Source organism: Akebia trifoliata, chromosome 4 (assembly GCF_017979445.1).
Source record: "Akebia trifoliata isolate Shusen 1 chromosome 4, ASM1797944v1, whole genome shotgun sequence".
NCBI lineage: Eukaryota > Viridiplantae > Streptophyta > Magnoliopsida > Ranunculales > Lardizabalaceae > Akebia > Akebia trifoliata.
Genome location: NC_141378.1, coordinates 16,471,477 through 16,493,186, shown reverse-complemented (window position 1 = coordinate 16,493,186; position 21,710 = coordinate 16,471,477). Strand labels below are relative to the sequence as shown.

The following is a 21,710-nucleotide window of genomic DNA, read 5'->3' as shown; positions in this document are numbered from 1 at the left end:
TAAATCTGATTTTTTCCACAAAATTTTAATAAGCTGTAGTGTTAGATTATTAATTTGATAATTCATGTAGGCCCAATGACCACTCTTAGTAAGATTTAATATATTACTAAGTTAAATCATTTCAAAAAGTAAGGTTTGTCCAAATAACAAACTTGATAAAGTAAAGGAGTGTTTATAATAAAATTCCAACAGATAGGCCGGCCCGTAAATCTCTCTCAAAACTATGGTTAGAATAGGTCAAATGATTCTTCAAAAAGGCAGTACAAAATTTCTCATCAACCAATAACTAAGCACCACGTGGCTCAACTAAGTCCATTGAATCCCCGATCTTTATTCCTAAACTAATGGGTAATGTATGGTTGATTGATAAAAATGTTGCATTATTTTGGGTTTCAGAAAAAAAGAAAAGAAAAACGAAAGAGAAGAGAAGGACACAGAGAGGAGAAGAGAGAAACAAAACCATCTTTCTTCTCTTCTCTTTATCATTATTTTTTTTTTCTCCATTTTTAATTCTTTAACGGCAACCCATTGTAACAGATTGTAACGCCGTTAAGGAATTTTTTTTTGTTTACGTACGTGAAGAGAGATATTTGAATGCAGGTCTTATACAAACAGCTTTTTAGTACAAGATTACAACTAGACTCTCTCCCTTGGTAATCAGACGGTTACACTTGTTCCTTTGGCTTTGCAGTTGGGTGGGTCCCACTAAACTCTTCTCTTGTTTGATGATTTTTAAATAAAATAAAAAATCATCCCCTTTTTTTTAGTATAATAGATAATCTGTGCCCAATGATAGAGTTTGGTAACAATTTTACCAAGATTAATTCTATTTAAGGGTTTAATATCTTGAATTCTCGATTTTGAGAAAATTGCAAACTCTTTGAGAGACATTTCGGAGAATATTTCGAGACAAATTCAAATATTTTCAAAAGATTCAATGTTTGTGGCTCAATGTTTCACTCGAACAAAATGCCCCTATTAAATCATTTTGATTGATATAGAAGAAATTTTTTATCCATGATTCAAATTTTGGAATTAATTCGAGAACCAAAATTGTTATAAGCACAAATAATCTATTATGAGGTTGAGAATTGATTATTAGGATGAGTAAGAAATGAGACTTACAATTAATGCAAAAAAGAATTTCAATGCTTAACTTGAACATTTTTTTTTTCTTTCTTTTTGCATAGAAGATTGAAACAAATACTAAAATTTATACAAATTATTTCGCAATTAATTTATTGGGGAATAATTTTAAGGACGGTCAATATTGCATAATTCGCTGTTAAATTATTTTGACTTTTGATCACGAACAATGATTTTTAAATTTAAAAAAATTGAAAATTATTTAGTATTATTTTGAAAATAGCAGTTGTTATTTATAATTATTTAATTGAAATTTTAAAATTGGTTTTCAAACATGTTTTATGACCAAATTATTTTTTAATACTATGTAATGGTTAGTTCCACCATTAGGCAAAAGCAACATTATTTTAATATCACGGATAAAACTCAATAATATTATTTAAACCCCTTGCTTACAAGTGTGTCAAGAAATAGTAATAAAAAATTATAAGTCAGACTACTTACACCACTTATTTTTTGCACCCCCAAAAATTCTTTCAGCCTCAACACACCCATATTTTTCTGGTTACTCTTTGCACTCACCCCAACCTCATCCAGTCTTCTTCTTCTCTCTGGCCCTCTCTCAAAGGTTATGTAGTTCGACACCAAAATCTTTAAAAGAGATTTAGTAGGATCTCATCGAATTTATCTGAAATGACTACGTAGGCTCTTACAAATGTCATCATCGATAGGTTCTTAACGATTGCATTTAGGTAAATTTGATAGGATCCTATCGGGTCACAATTAATTTTTTGAATAATTTTCAAAAGATCCAAAATTAGATATTTTAGACGGATGCGAAGAGTTTTTTTTTTCTTGGTCAATTTTTTATTTCACCATTTTTTTTTATTTGACACTTTTAAGTGGACTCATGAAATACAAATGGTGGGTGCAAGTAAAAAGCCTATATAGTTATGTGTACAACTCCTTTCATATGAGTTGTGGTGGGGTGACATATAGGATTTATTATGATTCTCACAATTCTGACATGGAGATGCGCACATAACTATAGATGATTTTTACTCCTATTGTGAGGAAACACATCTACAGTTACATGCCCACTCAAGTCAGAATGGTGAGAATAGCAATAAATCTTGTGTCACCTCAACATTAGAGGTTTCATATTTCCAAGTCCCAAACTAATGTAAGAAGGACTACTTAGGTAAGTAGTAAGAATTTGTGGAATTGGTTCCCAAAGTGTTAGGTTGAAACCTCTTGAATCCCTTCTTAGGCTAACCACTAACCTACCAGGCAAAAAAATCAAATAAAATCCCAACCTAATATATTTTCATGATGACAGTTTTGCCCTTCTCCTACTAAGAATTACAAATCCCTAGGATCTTATACACTACTCCCTATCGTTGATCCATCATAATCAATGGCTCCAAGCACGATACGTAAAGCCTTAGGCGCGGTCAAAGATCAGACCAGCATCAGCATAGCCAAAGTAAGTAGCACCAATTCTTTATCCGATCTTGACGTGGCAATCCTCAAGGCTACAAGACACGAAGAACATCCAGCAGATGAGCGATACGTGCGGGAGATACTTAGCTTAACTTGCTACTCACGTGTCTACATCAGCTTCTGTGTTTCCACTCTCTCCAAACGACTCAACAAAACCAAAAATTGGACCGTTGCACTTAAGACACTTATGTTGATACATCGGCTTCTCACTGAGGGAGACTCAGCTTATGAGCAAGAGATCTTCTTTGCGACACGGCGCGGGACACGGCTACTCAATTTGTCTGATTTTCGTGACACGTCACGATCCGAGTCTTGGGATTTCTCCGCTTTTGTACGGACTTATGCAAGGTACCTTGATGAGCAACTTGAGTTTCGAATGCATGGTAGACGTGGAAAGCATGCCACACGTGTGGAGGATGAAGATGAGGAGGAAGAAGAGGCGGGTACTGCTTCGACACGGCGAGCGACGCCGGTACGGGAGATGAAGACAGAGCGTATCTTTACAAGGATTCAACACTTGCAACAGCTTCTTGAGCGATTTCTAGCGTGTCGACCAACAGGCAAGTATTAATAGCTTGCACGTGTGATTGATCTCCATGATCAGGGCTATCAATGGGCTGGGCTTGGAATTGGGTACTAGACCTGTCGGATACATAACTATATATTGATTTCTAAAATGTGTGGCCTCGCCTGGCCCAAAAAAATGCCGGAATTCACGCGGGCTGGGCCAAACTTGGACGTAGACATGCATTATTGGGCAGCCCAACCATTAGGTGGACCAGGTTTCGATTAGGATTGTGATGCTTATTAGAGCTGATCCAACCCATTGACAGTCCACATCTAAGGTTTATTAGGAATCAATTTCCCTAGGAATATCTTCCCAAACAGTAAAATTCTGACGTGGAGCTATCTAATAGGTGGAAGTGGAACTAAGGCTATAAATGACTTCGGGCCGGGTTCGGTTGAGCCCATGACCTGGCCCCAAAGAGTTGGATTGTTTCCTACAAACTTGTCCGGCCCAAGTTGGGTAGATTTTCAAGTTTTTTACGTTTTAAAATCATTTGGAACTGTTTGATATTGTTTCACTAAAATAGGAGTGACTCCATTATAATACATATATATATATATATATATAAACAGTTCGAAACGTTGTTATTTTATAATATATATATAATTTAAAAATCGAAATCATACATCTATCTAACTATATGTAATATAAATATAAACTAAGGGGACAAGTGCGACATTAATAATGCCCTAGTCCCCGCACAAATTAGTGCCTGTCCCTATCTTTCAAGGTCGTAGATTAAAGGTGTAATCATTGTTTGTTGGGCCGATTTAGTGGGCCCAATTGATACCAGCTGTGGAATGGACCTTAGCCTGAAATTTTGAATTTCCAAGTTGACTTGGAGAGGAGAGAAGATTTTAAGAAATGAGTCAAATCTAAACTCAATTGATTCGAGTCGAATCAGGCCATGTTTCGAGTCCACCCAACCAGATTTAAAACTATACTTGTTTGATTAACAAGAAAAATGGTGTAGATCGAGACCCTAAGATTAGAAGTTATTCCATGCATTACAACTCTTTTAAACTATATATTCCCTACCATTGGATCATTCTCATTGAAGCATCATCATTTCCAATCTACAGGAGCCACGAAGAACAACCGCGTAGTGATCGTCGCTTTGTACCCAATAGTGAAAGAGAGCTTCCAAGTCTACTATGACATAACCGAAGTCATGAGTATCTTGATCGATCGATTCATGGAGTTAGAAATCCCAGATTGTGTGAAGGTTCATGATATCTTCACACGGATCGCAAAACAGTTCGATGAACTTGACATGATCTACAACTGGTGCAAGTCAGAAGGAATAGCAAGATCTTCTGAGTACCCAGAAGTTGAGAAAATTGCACCGAAGAAGCTCGAACTCATGGACGAATTCATACGAGACAAGTCGGCCTTGGCACGTAATAAGAGAACATCTATGAACCAAGAACTGAAAATTGAAGTTGTTTCTGTAGATAAACAACAAGTTGTTGAAGAAGATATGAATGCAATTAAAGCCTTACCACCACCAGAAGGTTTTTGTGAAGTTGTAGAAGAGAAGGAAGAGATGACACAAGAAGAAAATAAAGAGAAAAAGAATTATACCCAACAAGAAGAAAAAGAAGTTGATTTGTTGAATTTAAGACATGGTGAAGAGACTAGTGAAGAACAAGGAAACAAATTGGCTTTAGCATTATTTGATGGTGATGCAACCACCACCACTACTACCACGACATGGGAAGCGTTCACGTCGGAAGGTTCGGAAGATTGGGAGACAGCATTGGTTCAATCACAAGGCCATTTGAATAATCAAAAGGCAGTGCTTGGTGGTGGTTTTGATATGCTATTACTCGACGGTATGTACCAACAATCAGCAGTGTTGGCAGTGAGTGGGGCCTCGAGAGCCACGGGAAGTGCTAGTAGTGTCGCGTTAGGGTCAGCTGGGAAGCCAGCAGCCATGTTGGCATTGCCCGCACCTCCGGTCTCTGGGGGTGGCATTGCAATGGCGGGTGCCGACCCATTTGCAGCGTCTCTATCAGTGGCACCGCCAACCTATGTGCAAATGTCTGAGATGGAGAAGAAACAGAAATTGTTGGTGGAGGAGCAGCTCATGTGGCAGCAATATGCAAGGGATGGGATGCAAGGGAATTTTAGGGTTCAGCAGAATCCCTATGCTATGTGAGGTTGCACCCAAGTTTGAAGAGGTACATAAAAAAAGAAGAAGGGTAATATGGTCATTTAGAGAGGTTATTGCCTTCGAGGGTAATCTGGTCAATATCTTTTTGTAGGGGAATGAAGAAGTCAAACTGTGAGGATAACATTGTAATGTACATGTCAGGGGTAATCTTGGTTAAATATAAAACAAGTCATCAATGATATTCTTTGTTCTTTATTTGTTGGGGGGTATGATATTCACTACATATGTACATATGAGGTCCTAATCCGTCAATTTTGATGTCAAAATTTTGTATCTACTTTTGATGAACCATTGAAATCAGCATTGACTTGGAAAACCCATCTGGATGATAAGAAATTAATTTACTATATTTGAGAAAGAAATCATACTCTAGACCTCTCAAAATAGATGTCTAAAACCTCTCAAAATCCTATTTTTCTCCTTTTATAAGGTTTTAATCTTTCTTAACCTTGTAGCTGCTCATATAGGCCCATGAAGACTTAGTAAGCAATCTGTTTAGAATTTTGTTCAAATTCATCTGAAGTTTGGGCTTTGGCTAGAAGGCTTACAAGTCTTATAGACTTCATTGAGGGGTCCTTAAAAAATTACATAACTCATCTTCTTCAGTACTGTTTGACTCAAACCAAGTCGACTCCACGAGTTTAAAACTATGGTCAGTGAACCCAACTTGAGAGCTAAAGAAGACCCGACGCTTCGAGTTCATTGCTACAAAGGGTCCAAGCCCAAAGTTTGATCATTAGATCCTCAATGACAAGATTTGGATTACACAATTAGAGTTTATGTCCCTTGTAATGAAACCGCTCAAGATCCAAGAACAATATGAATTAAGATGCAAGCAATACAAGAAACAAATATAGATCTCTTTTATAGAATAAAGAGAAATATATTAATTATGAAATGATTAACAGTAATTCCTTGTTGACCATTACCATCAGATTAAGATTAAGCGCTGTCACAAAGATTTACATCAAAAGATTATGGAATGATTATGAATTACTCCATCAACCTCCACCACAAACCATATGATAACACCTCTCTGCTTTGCATTAGAAAGTTTATCTGATGAGTTTAACTAGTAGTCTCGTTCTATATTTATTTATTTATTTATAGAGCTATTATTACCACATCAACTTTTACTAATGCCATACCAATTCTTATGTAAATCACCTAAAAAATTGCACACAATATTGGTGCAGTTTTAGTAAAAATTGGTGTGGCAATAACAGCCCTTTTTTATTAAAACTCTTGGAATTTTTTTTCCTATGAAGAAAGAGGGGTCAGGGGCTCACATTCTTTTTCAAAGTGGGATCTACCTTTTCTTTTGAGAAGTGGGACCCACACTTGTACCAAAGTCGATTTCGTAAATATTGTATTTGATGTCTTTAGCATTATTTCACAAAAATCATGTTTCCTTTATTTTATTTTAGTGGTTTGTTTGATATTAGAACCTGTGACGTTAGATTACAGATAATAAACAAAAAAATGATGTGAAATAAAGTAACAAAATATATTCTAAATACTATAACATATATTATCTTAATATTGAAATGATCGAGGATTGTATTAGATACAATAGCCTTAAGATAGATTTCACCTGTGTAATGTGCCAACAGTTTCTAGACTTCTGTCTCTTAGGATACAACGTTCTACACGTGTACAAGATAGCACTCCAAGTGTACACGTACAATTAAACTTATATTATGATTAGTACTCTCAAGGACACACGAAAAAATCTCTTGAAAACAAGAAGAATGCTATGTAAATAAAAAGCTCGAAAATTGGATAAATTCGAATGAGGAAAGTAATGTAAATTTATAGGAATAGAAGTGCCTCTCTAGATAGTCATCAAAATTATTAAAAAGAGTTGTGACTTTTCGAATAGACACACCTATCAATAGAGTTTGGGTTTGGATTGTAACTATTTGAACAGACACACATGTCTGTAGAGCTGAGTTGTGACTATTCGAACAAACACACATACTGAACATGGAGGATTTTCAACAACACCACTATAATACTTTCATTGATCTTCAATATTATGTTGAACATAAAGGATTTTCAAATCAATTTCAACTTAATTTCTTGTCAGTTATTGTCAAATTTGATCTAATTAAAGTAGAAAGAGGCAGAGAAGAAAAGGAAATAGAGATACGGTGGGAAGAGGCAATAGTGGGGTGGATAAGAAAATAAGAAGAAGAAAGAGAAGAACAAGGAAGAGGAGAGAGAGAGATTGGATAAGAAAATAAAATAGAGAAACGGTGGGTGTGTATGTGTATATATATCATTTTTTCATAGGTCTAAATGAAATCCAACCTTTACTAAACTTTTTAATCAGGGTGGGAATTCATTTTTCATAGAAAATGTCATATGCACATGAAAAATGTGGTTTTCTATGGAAATGAAAATCCCACCTATTTTTCATGCACAATTAAAAAGTCAATTGTACAAATTTTTAGCATTGCAAATAACAATAAGTCCAACTAGCGTTACTAAGTTAGTAAGGATTTCACTCTCACTAAGGATCCTTGGGCTCAACTTGTGGCATCCAAGAACATGACCCAATGCTTCATGATTGTAGAGGATAGAATTCTATGAACTTTGAACAAAAAATCTCAAAAAAGAATTATTTTTCAATGTTGAATTTCAATTTTAAGTTTGGGAGTTATGTGGAAGTTCGATAACCGTCCATTTTCAAAATCTTGGATCAAGTTAAAAAAAAAAAAATTTTGAATTATTATTATTTTGGGAGGAGGAGGGATTTGGAAGAATTCTTAATCGTTTGCAAATGTAAATTGTTAGTTTTGACCCTAATCTCAGGTTACCTAGGTGAATATATGAAGGACTTGGGTGCGCATAATGTCAGGGGTTTGGGAGTCACCAAGCTGCCAAGATGTTTTTGGCATCCGTACAACACCATCCTTTAATGTAGGCAATTTTGTAGAGTCATGTAAATCCTGTGTTCTTATGTATTTGTTTTCTTTCGATATTTTTTACTCGCGACACAACACAAATAATTTACTGTACATCAAACAAAGGTCAAAGTTATCATTCCTCTGAAAGCTTAAATATTAGATGAGTTCTAAAAGCTAATATTTGGCTTGTGATGTGCCTTGCCTTAAAATCCCTCTGTTTTGTCGAGCTCATTTCAAATGCAAATATTTGCACCTACAATTATTAAGAAAAAACTGCTATTGCCACACCAACTTTTGCTAAAGCCACCCTAACGGTGTGCAATTCTTAGGAGATTTACATGGGAGAATGTATGCGCAAAAGTTGGTGCGGCAATGGCAGCTCTAAAAAAACGTAAAGATTTTGAAGAATTTTTTATTATTATACGGTACATATCAAACACTTTTCACTTTTGCAATTGAAGTACCCCACCATACCCACCACCCCTTTTTGACTTGCCACACATTTATTTTTAAATATTTTCTGTTTTTTAAGTTTTACATTTATTTGACATTTTAACTATTTTATAAGAGCAATTAAAGCATTCCGGGGAAAGCCCCTCTAGGTTTTGGTAAATATTTAAGATATCCTATGTATTGTACAACTTGTGACATAACCCCTTGACTGTGGTCTACAATGGGAGATTAATAGAAAATGATTAAAAAACACCTTCTCATTCAACCTTTTACCAAAATTTCTTGATTTTTCATCCAAAGTTTCTTTGTTTTAAAAATCAATAATAAGAAACTAAATAAAGTTTTTGTCATTGATTTTTTTACAAAAATAAATCAAGGTTGAACAGGAAAGTCTTTTAGGAAAAATCAAGAGAATTTTAGAAATATATAAAAAATCAAGAACTACAAAATAAATCACATTTTGTAATCTAAAGATTGAAGAAGTTGATAATGATCGACTTTTTTATAAAGATTACAAAGAGTTTTGGGAAGAGATTAAAGAAGACATGGAGGGTACGTCAATCTAATATTCAACAAGACATGAAGGGGTATGTCTAAATTACCCTATTATAATAACCTTTTGAATTGATGCATAAGTTATTGTCTCATGAATTCTCGAGTTGAGTCAAGTTTTTAAATTTTAAAACATGACATTTATGTTTCTCCATTTTTCAATATCGTCCAGAATGAAGTCATTTGTTCATTTAGTTTGGAGTGCATCTAAAGTATCACACAATACCTTCGAGTAGAGAAGCAAAGGGGAACATAAAATGTTCATGATGTTAATCTCACCGTAATCCTTAAGTTATGAATAATGATTTTTTGACCCCTCCCCTCTGCCATACACTCTCTTATGCCTCCATCATAGAATCATAGATCATTTATCTTAGGATACATATAATCATAAATTTTATTATTGTGTATCTCAAGACAAATGATCTACGGTTCTATGATAGGGATGTATGTCAGAAGGGATGTCATATTATCACAATTTTTAAAAGTATAGGTTTATGACTAAATTTCTCATAAACAAATCTCCATAAAAATAAAATAAAAATGAAAAAGGAAAGTAAGAAGCAAATGCCAGGGAAGAGATTATATCACATAAGAAGTAGAACTTTTTGTTAGAATTTGTAGAAGTGCAGTGCTATTAAACCAATCACACCCAAAAAACAAAAGTTAGTTGCAACATCTTTTCTACTTTTTAATTGACAGCGACCATTATGCAAGAATTTTTCATTTCCAACATGTGTCACAAGTCTCTTCATCATTAATTTTAGCAACTAAACAACTGAAAATATTAGAACATTGAATTTGGTCATCCCCACTTATAAAGGCCATCATGCTAAAATATATACATTTTGCACAATTACCTCAACCCAATAACAATGTTGATGACATCTTAAATATGAAGTATTGCTAGCTTATAAATGAAGAATTCACTCATATGGTATGATTTAATCTGTTCGGAACCAATCAATTTAAACTACAATCGCCAACACACAAGCTCAAAGAGGACTCAAATCCGAGAAGGGTTTCATTGAACGTTAAATGTGCAAATTTGATGCTCCTTAATACATAAATTTGATGTCGAACCCCTATCCCCCAAGAAAATGTTCACAGAAAAAATCCCAACTTGATCGTAAAGTTAATGAATGCACGATAATAATACAAACTTAGTATAAAAAGGGGCCCATGTACAGTATGAACATTTAGCCTACTTCTCGGTGGAGTTACACGCTAAAAATCAGCTTAATTGAGAATTTATAACCATTGGGTCGAGTACCAAATAAATGCCCTTGCTAATGATTATGAAAAATGCTTTAAGATAACTAGGTCTTTAGGGCACACGTTAAAGTGCAATAAATACACTATTTTTTACCGAAGTGTATTTATTGCACTTTAACGTGTGCCCTTAAGGCATACGTTAACAAAATCCAAAATAATTAATGTTGCTATTTTTATCCTGGAGCAAGTTTACGTTAGAAGTTATGTTATTCTTCTTGAAAATTTGAAGAAAAATTACCCCTAAAGAGAAACATATGGCTAAACTTATTTAAAAAATTAGCTCGGTAATTATACAAGAGAGTTGCTATTGGCACCCTAACTTTTACTTATTACACCCCAATTAAAAATAAAAAAAATAAGTGAATGGTTGAGAATAAGTAAAAGTTGGGGTGCCAATAGCAACTCTCTCGTTTTTCTTTTACTGCATTTCTATTTTTTGGGGTTTAGGATTTTATGAGCTTAATCATAATTGTAAATAACTATTGAAATTTTTTGAACGAGTATTATAATGTTTTGTAATGTTGAGATTATAATTTGATCTAAACCTTTGTAATGTTTGAATAGTGTGTTCTAACATTTTATTGGAGTGTAATAAATACTTAAAGAAATTGAGGTTTAATAAGTAAAAGTTGGGGTGCCAATAGCAGCTCTCTTATATAATATAGTGTGACTTAGGCCCCTTCCCCATTTTGGTCAATCTTAGAAATATTCCCACGTATTTTCAAACTGATGACATGTTCCCCTTGAGCTATGTTTTATTTTCTAAGACAAAAATAAATGACCTAAGTATCTTTATCTTTAGTCTCTATCCAAAAATCCTTAATTTTCTCTCAAAATTAGTCATCTTAAACATTTTTTTTAATCCTCATTTTCAACCTTAAGATTCTATCTTGTTCAATCTTTAAACCTCAAGAGCAAGATAGAACTTTTGGAGACTTACACGAATAGATTTTTGGGTAAAAAAATCAAAGATTTCTACAAGACAAGGTTGAATATTAAGTTAAAAATAATTTACCCTCTTAAGATTTGTTCTTCTTTAGATTTCAGACTATGTTACCTAGTTCATTGGGTCACTTAATTCAAATTCAAGTTCATGGTTCATCACTCTAAAACGAATCAAAATTGTAGAATTAGCTTCATGGAAGGCATTTAAATCATTTATAATAGCTCAAATAAGAAGACACGTGTCAAGGGGCATGTCATCAATGAGTATATGAGCTCGTTATTTTCCACAAACCTCATAGAACCAAATCACAAACTGGATTCAAGAGCTTCGGTAAAACGAACAAATCCAATAATATTAATCTTAAGAACAAGATAAGATTTTTGGAGAAGTACAAAATGATGAATTTTAGGATAGAAAAATCAAAGATTTTCTACAATACATTGATGACGATGCGTTGAATAGGTTAAAAATAATTAAAATGTATTTAGTCATAGGTTAAATATAAGGGTATTTCGATCATTTGACATTAGTCTCTCATACAAAACCTAGGTCAAGGAGGATGTCATCAGTTTGAAACCATTATTATATTATTAGTTTACTGAGTCAAAAGGTTGCCTACTTGTTCGAACTGTGATCGAACATTGTTTAATTCAATCAAGTCAGGTCAATGTTCGCTTTGTAGTTGATTTACTTGGTAAAACAATTGAAAAACAAAAAAACTTGGACTTTTTCTTTTGGCTTTCTTCCTTTTTACGTGGAGGGAAATTCCATGATCTCTAAAGTATGGAAAAATATTCTTATTTGGCCACAACTGTTATTTTCCTTGTTCTTTTTAGGTCAACTATTATGAGAGATGTTATTGGCCTTTACTTTTTACACTTCAATTTGTTATATTATTTATCACACCCCAATTAAAGATTAAAACACACTCTTCAAATTATACATTTTTTTTTCTTAGATTTATCCCATAAGAGTTCTTCTTTTTAAAACACATGAACAAATTATTTTGCATGTTTCCATCAAAGATCACGACGACCTGATATAGTGAATCACTGATTTCGATAGTCGCAAGATAATGAACAAGATGAGATAATGGTGGATTTCATAGTCAAACAATGGCACGATCGATTATTTGTGATTATTCATAAAAATTTTCATGAAATTAAAAATACTTATTCAATGAAATCAAGTGGATATTCCTTCTTTAAAGGACTATGTAAATGAGGGAATATGTAAGAGAATAAGATGCATTGTAATGCTTCACTACTTGTATCATTGTCAATGCATCTAATCATATAAATGGTAGGTTGTGATGAAAGCCGATATATTTAATATATATCATTTATAATGTTTATATTAGTAAGTATTGATTATTAGAATCTCTATATTGATTTAGTTTATATATCTTGGTTGATATAATATTTATAAATATCTTATTAGGGTTCATGCAATAATCATCTAGAGAATTAATTTTTTTTCCTACAATGTTCAATTGCAGAGAAGCCGATAGTCATAGACTTTCTTGTTACCCCCTTATTGAATTAAGAGGAATTGAATTCTACCATAAAATTTCCTTTTATTTTACTAATATGTAAAGCCATGAATGTTATTACTTCATTATTGATTAGTAAGAAACCTGCCCTAACCTGGGTTACCGTTCAAGAAAAATATATATATATAGGAAATGTTCGGCACCCTACACTTTACCCTACGTGTTTTGTCCTATATGGGTTAGAAATTTTGTAATGGGCTGATTTTTGGTGAGGATGATCTCTACGGTTAGAAGATCCTCCTCACAAAAAATCAATCAATTCCAAAAATTCTAGCCCCATGTTTACAAGTTGAAAATTTGTGGACTGTCCATTTTTTGTAAACTATTTTTGATGGGGTTAGAAATTTTGGAATGAGCTGATTTTTGGAGAGGATGATCTCCTCATCATAGAGATCATCCTCACCAAAACTCAGCTCATTCCAAAACTTCTAACCCATGTAGGACCAAACACGTAGGGTAAAGCGTATATATATATATGGAAGTGTTCGGTTGACGATCTTAGGATGACAAAACACTGATAAAGAGATCATCCTTACAAAAAATCAGCTCAATTCAAAATTTCTAACCCACATAGGACAAAAAAATTGCCAACATTTTGCCATCCTATGATTGTCAGCCGAACGCTCCACAAATATATATAACTTCAATTACTTGAGTAACGCATGCTTCACACATGTATTTTCATTCCATATTTATCATGGGTGGCATTCGGAGGCTCTAAAGAGAGTCAAACATTTTTTCAATGTATGGGTTAGAAGTTTTGGAATGGGTTGATTTTTGGCAAAGATGATCTCTATAATGAGGAGACCATCCTCACCAAAAAATCAGCCAATTACGAAACTTCTAACCCCATCAAAACTGATTTACATAAACCGTACGGTCCACGATTCTTTAACCTCTAAATAAGGGTTAGAAGTTTTGGAATGAGCAAATTTTTGGTGAGGATGATCTCTTCTCCATAGAGATTATCCTTACAATAAATCCCATCCTGAAACTTCTAATCCCTATTTTAAAAAATGTGGCTCTCTTTATGGCCTTCAATTAAGATTAGGCCCGTATAAAAATCTAAAACCTAAAAATAAAAATTTTAACAAGAAAAATTGGCGTGCTTCTAATGGCAAGTCAATGTTTACTTATTCTCAACCATTCATTTATATTTCTAATTGGAGTGTAATAAGTAAAAGTTGGGATGCCAATAATAGTTATATGACAATTTTTTTGAGAAGTCTAGTCTCTCTAACTTAATAAGTTTTCAAATCTTACTAAAGGTCGTTGAGCTCACCTCTTTGCATCTAAATACCTTATCGGATCCCACAAAAATATAGAGGACAAAATTATGTGCACTTGAAAAAGAAAAAAGCTTAAAAAATATTATTTTTTATCATTAAATTTTAATTTTAAATTTGGGAGTTAGGTAGGAGTTTAGTAGTTATCCATTTTTAAAATTTAAGATCAAACAAAAAAATCGCTTTGTTTTAGTTAGTTTCTATTTTCGGATCTTACTTTTCTCAAGAAATCTATAAGACTATGGTGTTGGAATTGCCAATTTGGGAGTCCATTTGAATTCAAGGACCTTAATAAGATTTGAAGTCTGTCTATGTAAGTAAGGAAAATGTTTTTTTTTTCCTTTTCAATATCATGTCTGAGTGGAATCGCTAATAACCTAGTTGGCTCGAATCAATTGGAGTTTTGAACGTAGATATTTTTTCGGATCAAACAAAAAAATCACTTTTTTTTTTAGTTCTTTTCTTTTTTCGGATCGAACTTTTCTTAGGAAATCTGTATGACTATGGCGTTGGATTTGCCAATTTGAGAGTCCTTTTGAGTTCAAGGACCTTAATAAAGATTTGAAGTCTTCCCACGTAAGTAGGGAAAATGTTTTTTTTTTTTTTTTTCCTTTTCAATGTCATGTCTGAGTGGAATCGCTAATAATCGAGTTGACTCGGATCGGTTGGAGTTTGGAACGTAGATATTTTATTCAGAAAGGGAAAGAATCTTCTTCAAACCGTTAAGCCGCAGTCCAATTTGTCAGTAGGGCTTACTTATCTTAACGGCTCCGTTACATAATTTCGTTAACGGTGCTTAGCCGTCAACGAATTAGCACGTGGCACGCATGCTCCCTACCATTTGTTATTAATAAATGAAATGGAACGCATGCTCATGTAGTCATGGCATGTTATCATGCATGTATACATACATGTATATATGATGAATCATGACTTGGTGACAGGGACGTTTATCCAGGTTAGGGTTTTCCGTGTCCAGCAGTGGCTGTCGTCACCTAAGAAAAGAGGAAATTTTGCCAGAAGACATAAAATACCCTTATATGAATTTACTATAATGCCCTAACACGTATTATATGGTTATTACTTAATTAATCTAACGGACAGTGGAAGGAGGGCCAACAGATGGAATCTTTTTCTAAAGAAAATGGAAAAGGTTGGACACATGTAAGCAGCTTAATAACTACAAAAGCTATGGTATCAAGTTATTAAGTTACTATTGGATGTACCAAGGAAGAAAAAAAATGTTACACCAAGTGGAGCCAAGTGCCGGGATAGGATAAGGACGTGGTTGGCTATAGACCTGATTAAACTAGATATTATTTTGTAAAGGGTAGGGATCCAGTCATGTGTCCCTTTCCTAACCAAGGTCAGGTGGCACCCCATTTTATGCCACGTAGTATTGTTTTTGGGACCCACTGATAGTATGGATATGTGATCTATCCCTTGGTGAATCTGCACACAAAAAATCAGTTTGATTGGTAATGTGCATCCAATGATTATAGCATTGTCTTAAGAATAATTTTTAATCGTTGGATCTAAATTATTTTTTAAGAGAATAGATCTAGTGGATACAAGTTATTAAACACTATGATTTTCGGAATGTAGGTTCATCAAGGGATGGACCAAATATCCATATAGTCAATGGGACCACAAAAATGTCACATGGCATAAAATGAGGTGCCACCTCACCTTGGTTATGAAAGGGATACCTGATTGGATCCCTACTCCTTTGTAAATAGTTAATGCCCAAAAACTAAAAATATTTGATATAGGAGCAATTGCTATTATGTACATTGGGGTAATATATATATATATATATATATTGTTGATTTTGATGAAGAGGAGTATTAGAAGTGAACTAGAGTTTTCTCATGCCTAGGACTACAATTTGAGTTGCTTGAAGGGTAAATTCAGATTCAACCCAAGTTGTAGAACTCTCAACCCAAGCTCAATTCAACCGGCTATTAGGCCAAAGCTTACTAACCCAAGCTCATCCCAATCTTGATATTCTAAAATCAGGTTGAGCTCGAGTTAGCCCGAGTTATGTAATTTTGGGAAGGTTAGATGGATTAGCTTGTTGAATATTCCTAATTTCTTTTAATCAATAAATAATTTTTATCTCTTGAAAATAAAAAAAATACAACATAAAAAAGTAAATCATTGGTAAATAAAATTACATGCAACATCCAAATTCATCAATGAGAGAATATTTAGACAAACCATATTTAATCAAAGCTCACATTAATAATATCCAATTAATGATAAGATAAAATAAAAAAAGTTAAACAATAGTTACCATAAAAATATTTGCATGTTAGTATATCGACATCAGGTTCAGGTTGAGTCGGGTTGAGATATTCTAATCTAAGCTCAACTCATTTTCTACATCAACTCAACCCAGGCTTAGCCATCAATCAGATTGAGCCCGAGTTCAGTTTGGGCTAGCTTTCCTAGGTTGCAACCCTACTCATGGCTGAGCATCCTCAGGGGTAAAAAAAAGAAAAGGAAAACAATAATGTTAAAAGGGGTATTATTGAAAAGGTGGGGAGAAGAAGAAAAACAATATATTTGGTGGGGGGGGGTTATTATCATAAAAAAAAGATAAAGAGAGAAAATATAATAAAGTTGGAGAGATGTTCTTGGAAAGGGTAGAATAGAACGTATAATAAAGTTGGAATGATATTCTTATAAAGTAATAAAGAAAAAGAAGTAAAAATTATCCTTGAGATTAGTTGGAGATTAAATCGGTGGGGTCCACATTTATGTTTTATTATATAAATATGTCTTTTAAGAAGGGTGAGGTGAGCTGACTAGCTCTAGCCAGATCAAGAGAATCGTTTTTTGCCTTCTTTTCCTGTAGGTAATTAGGTGTTTCGATTCATCAGCTTATCTCTTGTTTGCCTATAAATTTGGTAGTAGTTAGAAAGCTTTGTCATAATTTTAGAGAAAGGAATGAGATAAGGTTCAGAGAGGATGAGAAAAAAGAGTAAAACAATGGTACCATGAAGCTAATTTGGCATGTTTTTTTTTTTTGTTTTGTTTTGTGGCACCTACATTAGTGCCCTTTGCAATAGAAAAGCGATCAATGATTTCTTGATGAGCATCGTTGCTTTAATCTTCAGGCTTTGTCTTATTTTTGATCCATTAACAATCATAAACAAGATCAAGGTTGCTTCACTAGATTTGTATTGATAAAAGTTAGTGCACCATAAAAGACAATTAGCGTTGGATGGTTAATAAACCAAACTCGTTAAATATGCGCAAGTGGTGTTCAAAGTGCCATAAGTCCTAAAATTGATGGAAACACAAAATTGATATAATATTGGCAAGCTAGGTTGGGGTTTGGTACAACGATTTAGTAATTCTTGATTTCATTGTTGATTTGCAGCACAAAATTTGTTATGAATTATTGGGGTGGTTATTTGGCCGAGATGGGTCTAGGGTGCACATTGAGGAACATGTGATAGGCTTGCTAACTAATTCTTTTAGCTTTGAATATTTCTTGTGATCTTCCATGGTGTGGGACCATGAAATGACTCGCATCATCGTTCTAAAGTTCATCTTTTCCCAATGCTAGTTTACTAAGATTAAATGACTAAATGTATCTTATTGGTACACAAATAAAAACTTTAATAGAATATGCTTACCATTTCTCACATTCATTTTCATTGAGTCCTTCGAGTAGCATGAAACAAGCTCACTGGTATTGCCTAGGGATGCCTCTAAAGCTCGAGTGAGTAGTTTGGGCACTGATAAAAAATAACTCATTGTTCTTTATGGACTTATCTTGTTAGAAGAGACACAAAAGATAAGCAATTACGCCATACCCATGGCTTTATATTGTTGTTAGTTTCATGAGCAACATCCCCTTCATGTTTTATTTTTTTATTGCTTTGCACCCTTTAGAGAGTGTGTTTGTTGCTAAATATGCTCATGCGTTGTTGAAGTAGCATGTTAGGTGTTTTGTTGCCTCCTTGGTGGTCAAGGAGAATGCCACACTTGGTTATACCACCTCATCTATAATCGGGTAAGGGAGAGAGAGCCTGATATCTGTAATGAATTATCTATTTATTTCTTTGGCAACCTCTAGAATGGCATCCTCTAGTGGTGAAGGCACATGTCCCATATGTGAAGTGTTGCCTTGAGGTACCACTGTTGGATAGTCCAATTTCCTTATTTTGTAATTTCCTTATGCTCTCCGACTTCTTTAATATGAGTTGGAAAATTCACATCCTCTTTATCTCAAAGTCATATTTCCAATAAAATCGTCAAATGTAAGTGGTAGATATGTTGCGATTTGTAGAGCCTTATGGTATTGGTCAATAAGGAGGTATTATTTATCAAGCTATGCACTTCGTTGGTAGAGCTCAGGCTAGGCTTGTTGGGGTTGCCCGAAAGGTGGGAGTTCAAGGGTGGAGCCCCTGAATCAAATTTTCCTAAGGGTATTTCTATAATTTCACTATTTTTATGTAAAGTCCTAATTGTTGGGATGTATAATAGTTCATATATATATATATATATGTGTGTCAGGATCCCTTAGTCCTAAGAACGACTCATGAAAAAAGCACATCATCCAAACCCTTTAAACACAAAATCCAATGTATGAGATTTATCCTCAAAATAAGTATGTTTGAGATTTGAGTTACTAAGATACTTATAAATCCCAACTATTGGATTTTGTATCTAAATGGTTGGGATTATGTATTTTCTTGTGAGTCAATGGATCCCATACAACAGTCGATGTTAGGGAGTCAACATGGAAGAAACACCTTTGTTCTATATGGCTTAAAAGTTTCATATTAGACTAATCTTTTTGTGAGGATGATTTTTATAATGAGAAGATCATCCTCACGAAAAATCAGCCCAATACGAAACTTTTAATCCACATAGGGCAAATTTTTGTTCCCAACGTTGACTGTTGACTGTAACCCTATATATGTTGCAATGATCCATTGACTCATGAATAATGACTCATGGAAAAAACACATGATCCCAACCATTTAAACACAAAATCCAATGGTTGAGATGTATCATCAGGATAAGTATATCTGAGATATGTGTTATCAAGATACACATAAATCTCTATGGTTGGATATTGTATTTAAATGGTTGGTGTAGTGAGTTTTCTTATGGGTCGTTCTTCATAAGTCAATAGATCCCAACTTTATTTATATTGTAGTTTTGTGCGAAAGAAATATTGTAATTTCTTTTTGGCCTTAAGGCATAGTGGAACTAGTGCTGCTCCATGATTTTTCATTTCTTTAGGACTTTTCATGTAAATCTTGTGTTGTGATCCACCTTTCTTGTTTATTTTTCTTTTTTGTTTGTTCTCTTCAATAATCGACATCTCAGGCTGAAGGTTGGAGTTTCCCCAACAAGATAAGGACTTTTGTTGAAATAAAAGTTTTAAGTATGATGTGAATTGGTCTTGTGAGAAGGTAGAGGTGCCCAAATTAAGCAAATGGTTGTTTTGTCATTGTTGTAGTGAGTGAAAGGAGATAAGGTTTGAAGGTGATGCGAGAGAAGCTTGGCCTCCCATTTGTGGTGTCAAATTGATTTTCTTCCTATTGAAGGTGTTTGGTCAGGTTGAATCTGTTCGCTCCATCTACTCGAGCCTTGTGAAATGCTCCATGCCCAGTATCATGTTGTACGATGGTGCTAATGGACCGCCCCCTCCTTGTGGCCTGCAAACTAATATCTCCATTGAACCCAAAACAAAAGCACAATCTTCACTCAAAGGTCAACTGAGAGACAAGAGTCGTGCATACTTTGAGAATAAGCATCACATGGGCATTTTATGATCATCGTAATAATTTCCATGTGGATGCCATATGACAATGGCAAGTCCCTCATATTTACAAGTGGAGCCACGATGTGTCATCTACTTGTCAATCCTTTTGCATCATCCACAATGGGTATGCATTTTGGGTTTATTACCTTCAATTCTATTGGAGTTCAGAACAAGGTGATTGGATTTGATTACATCCATTTTAATAAGATATCGAATTGAGCCTAGACTCGTAACAAAATGATCAATGCAATTACAAATAGATCTTGATCCTAATTAAAATTAAATCCGGTCCATTCATAGCCTCCTTAAGCCTTTTTATCTTCGAATGCTAACTCCTAGAGATTTATGTCATTTGAAAAAAAAATTTAAGTCATTGGATTTAGATCATATCTCCCTAAATCAATCTCTCTTGGGGTCTTCAAGTTTGAACAAGATTTTGAAACTTGTCCAAATTAGTGATGATTTGGGTGAGTCATCTCGTCCATCTCGGTTTGCATTTTTTATTTATAAAATTTACCTAGTGTCGAGCCTCAATGTTGGATATATGTATTATAGACGAAGTTCAATGATACCTATTGTCAAACTTTAACGAAATTGTCCAATAGACATTTTTGTATGTGAAAAATATCCACAACTATGAACTTTGACAATAGGTACTATTGAGCCTCGACTCTAATAAGTACATTCCAACGTTGAGTTTCGACAATGGATAAATTTTATGGACAAAACCTTAAAAATTCTGTGAGATAAAAAAAAATTGCTATCATTTTTAATTTATATAACTACAGATGAGAAATAAATCAAGATTATAAGAATATCGAAATGATTTAAAAAAATGATAGAAATAAAGGCGAGATTGATAGTCTTGGGTGACAATCTTCAACAAATCACGAATCAAACACAAGTGTGCGTAGATCCACAAGGTTCAATATTGTTCCTTGAATTTAGAGTCTCTTTGGTAGGTTTTAGTAGAGAATGGATCTCTCTCTCTTTTTCTCGATGGTATACTATGTTGAGATAGAGGAAGTTACAATTTAAAAGATTATTTTTCAAGATTTTAATAAAGAAATTATAATTGAGGGTATTTCTGTACAAAAACATGAGTTATTGTAACAAATAACCCTATTTTAAATATTAAAAAAAGAGTGACCCTTTTTTGTCATTGCCATAAACCTATGGAATTTTTATACTAAATGCCGATGACTTAAATACTTATTAAGATTGTGGCTGAGCATGTTCAAATATAAATATATAAACTAGACTAGATGATTTGGACGAGTCAACTCGGAGATACCCCATTTAAAAACCTCGAGTTTGGACCCAATGTAGCTCATGACGAGGTATCTCAATTATTTCAAATGATAAAGTTCATTCTAGGTTATTACCATGGCCCACCAATCAATAAATCTAAACCATTAAAGGCTTATCAAAAAAAGAAAATGATGGTCTCACCCAATCGTGGACCTTAAATAATCCCTTGCAATAAGACTACGCCACGTGGTATATAGAACCGGCTACCGCCTATGCTTGTAAAATATTCATTTAAGGAAAAAAAAAACATATTTTTTTTTACAAATAAACAGAAAATTTTGTGAAACCGACCGCCTTCT

General features: G+C 34.0%; 1 protein-coding gene across 2 annotated transcripts; it reads left to right on the top strand.

Annotated features, from left to right (window-relative positions):
- Positions 1-396: 396 nt before the first annotated feature.
- Positions 397-5,651, top strand: LOC147404178 (putative clathrin assembly protein At1g03050). Of its 2 annotated transcripts, none has more exons than XM_086440033.1 (3): positions 397-695; positions 2,463-3,149; positions 4,240-5,651. In XM_086440033.1, the coding sequence occupies exons 2-3, from the start codon at positions 2,504-2,506 to the stop codon at positions 5,316-5,318; spliced, it is 1,725 nt and encodes a 574-aa protein (XP_086296159.1). In that variant the 5' UTR covers positions 397-695; positions 2,463-2,503; the 3' UTR covers positions 5,319-5,651. The 2 variants fall into 2 exon arrangements, with proteins under 2 accessions (XP_086296159.1, XP_086296158.1); XM_086440032.1 differs by having other exon boundaries at positions 2,426-3,149.
- Positions 5,652-21,710: the final 16,059 nt, after the last annotated feature.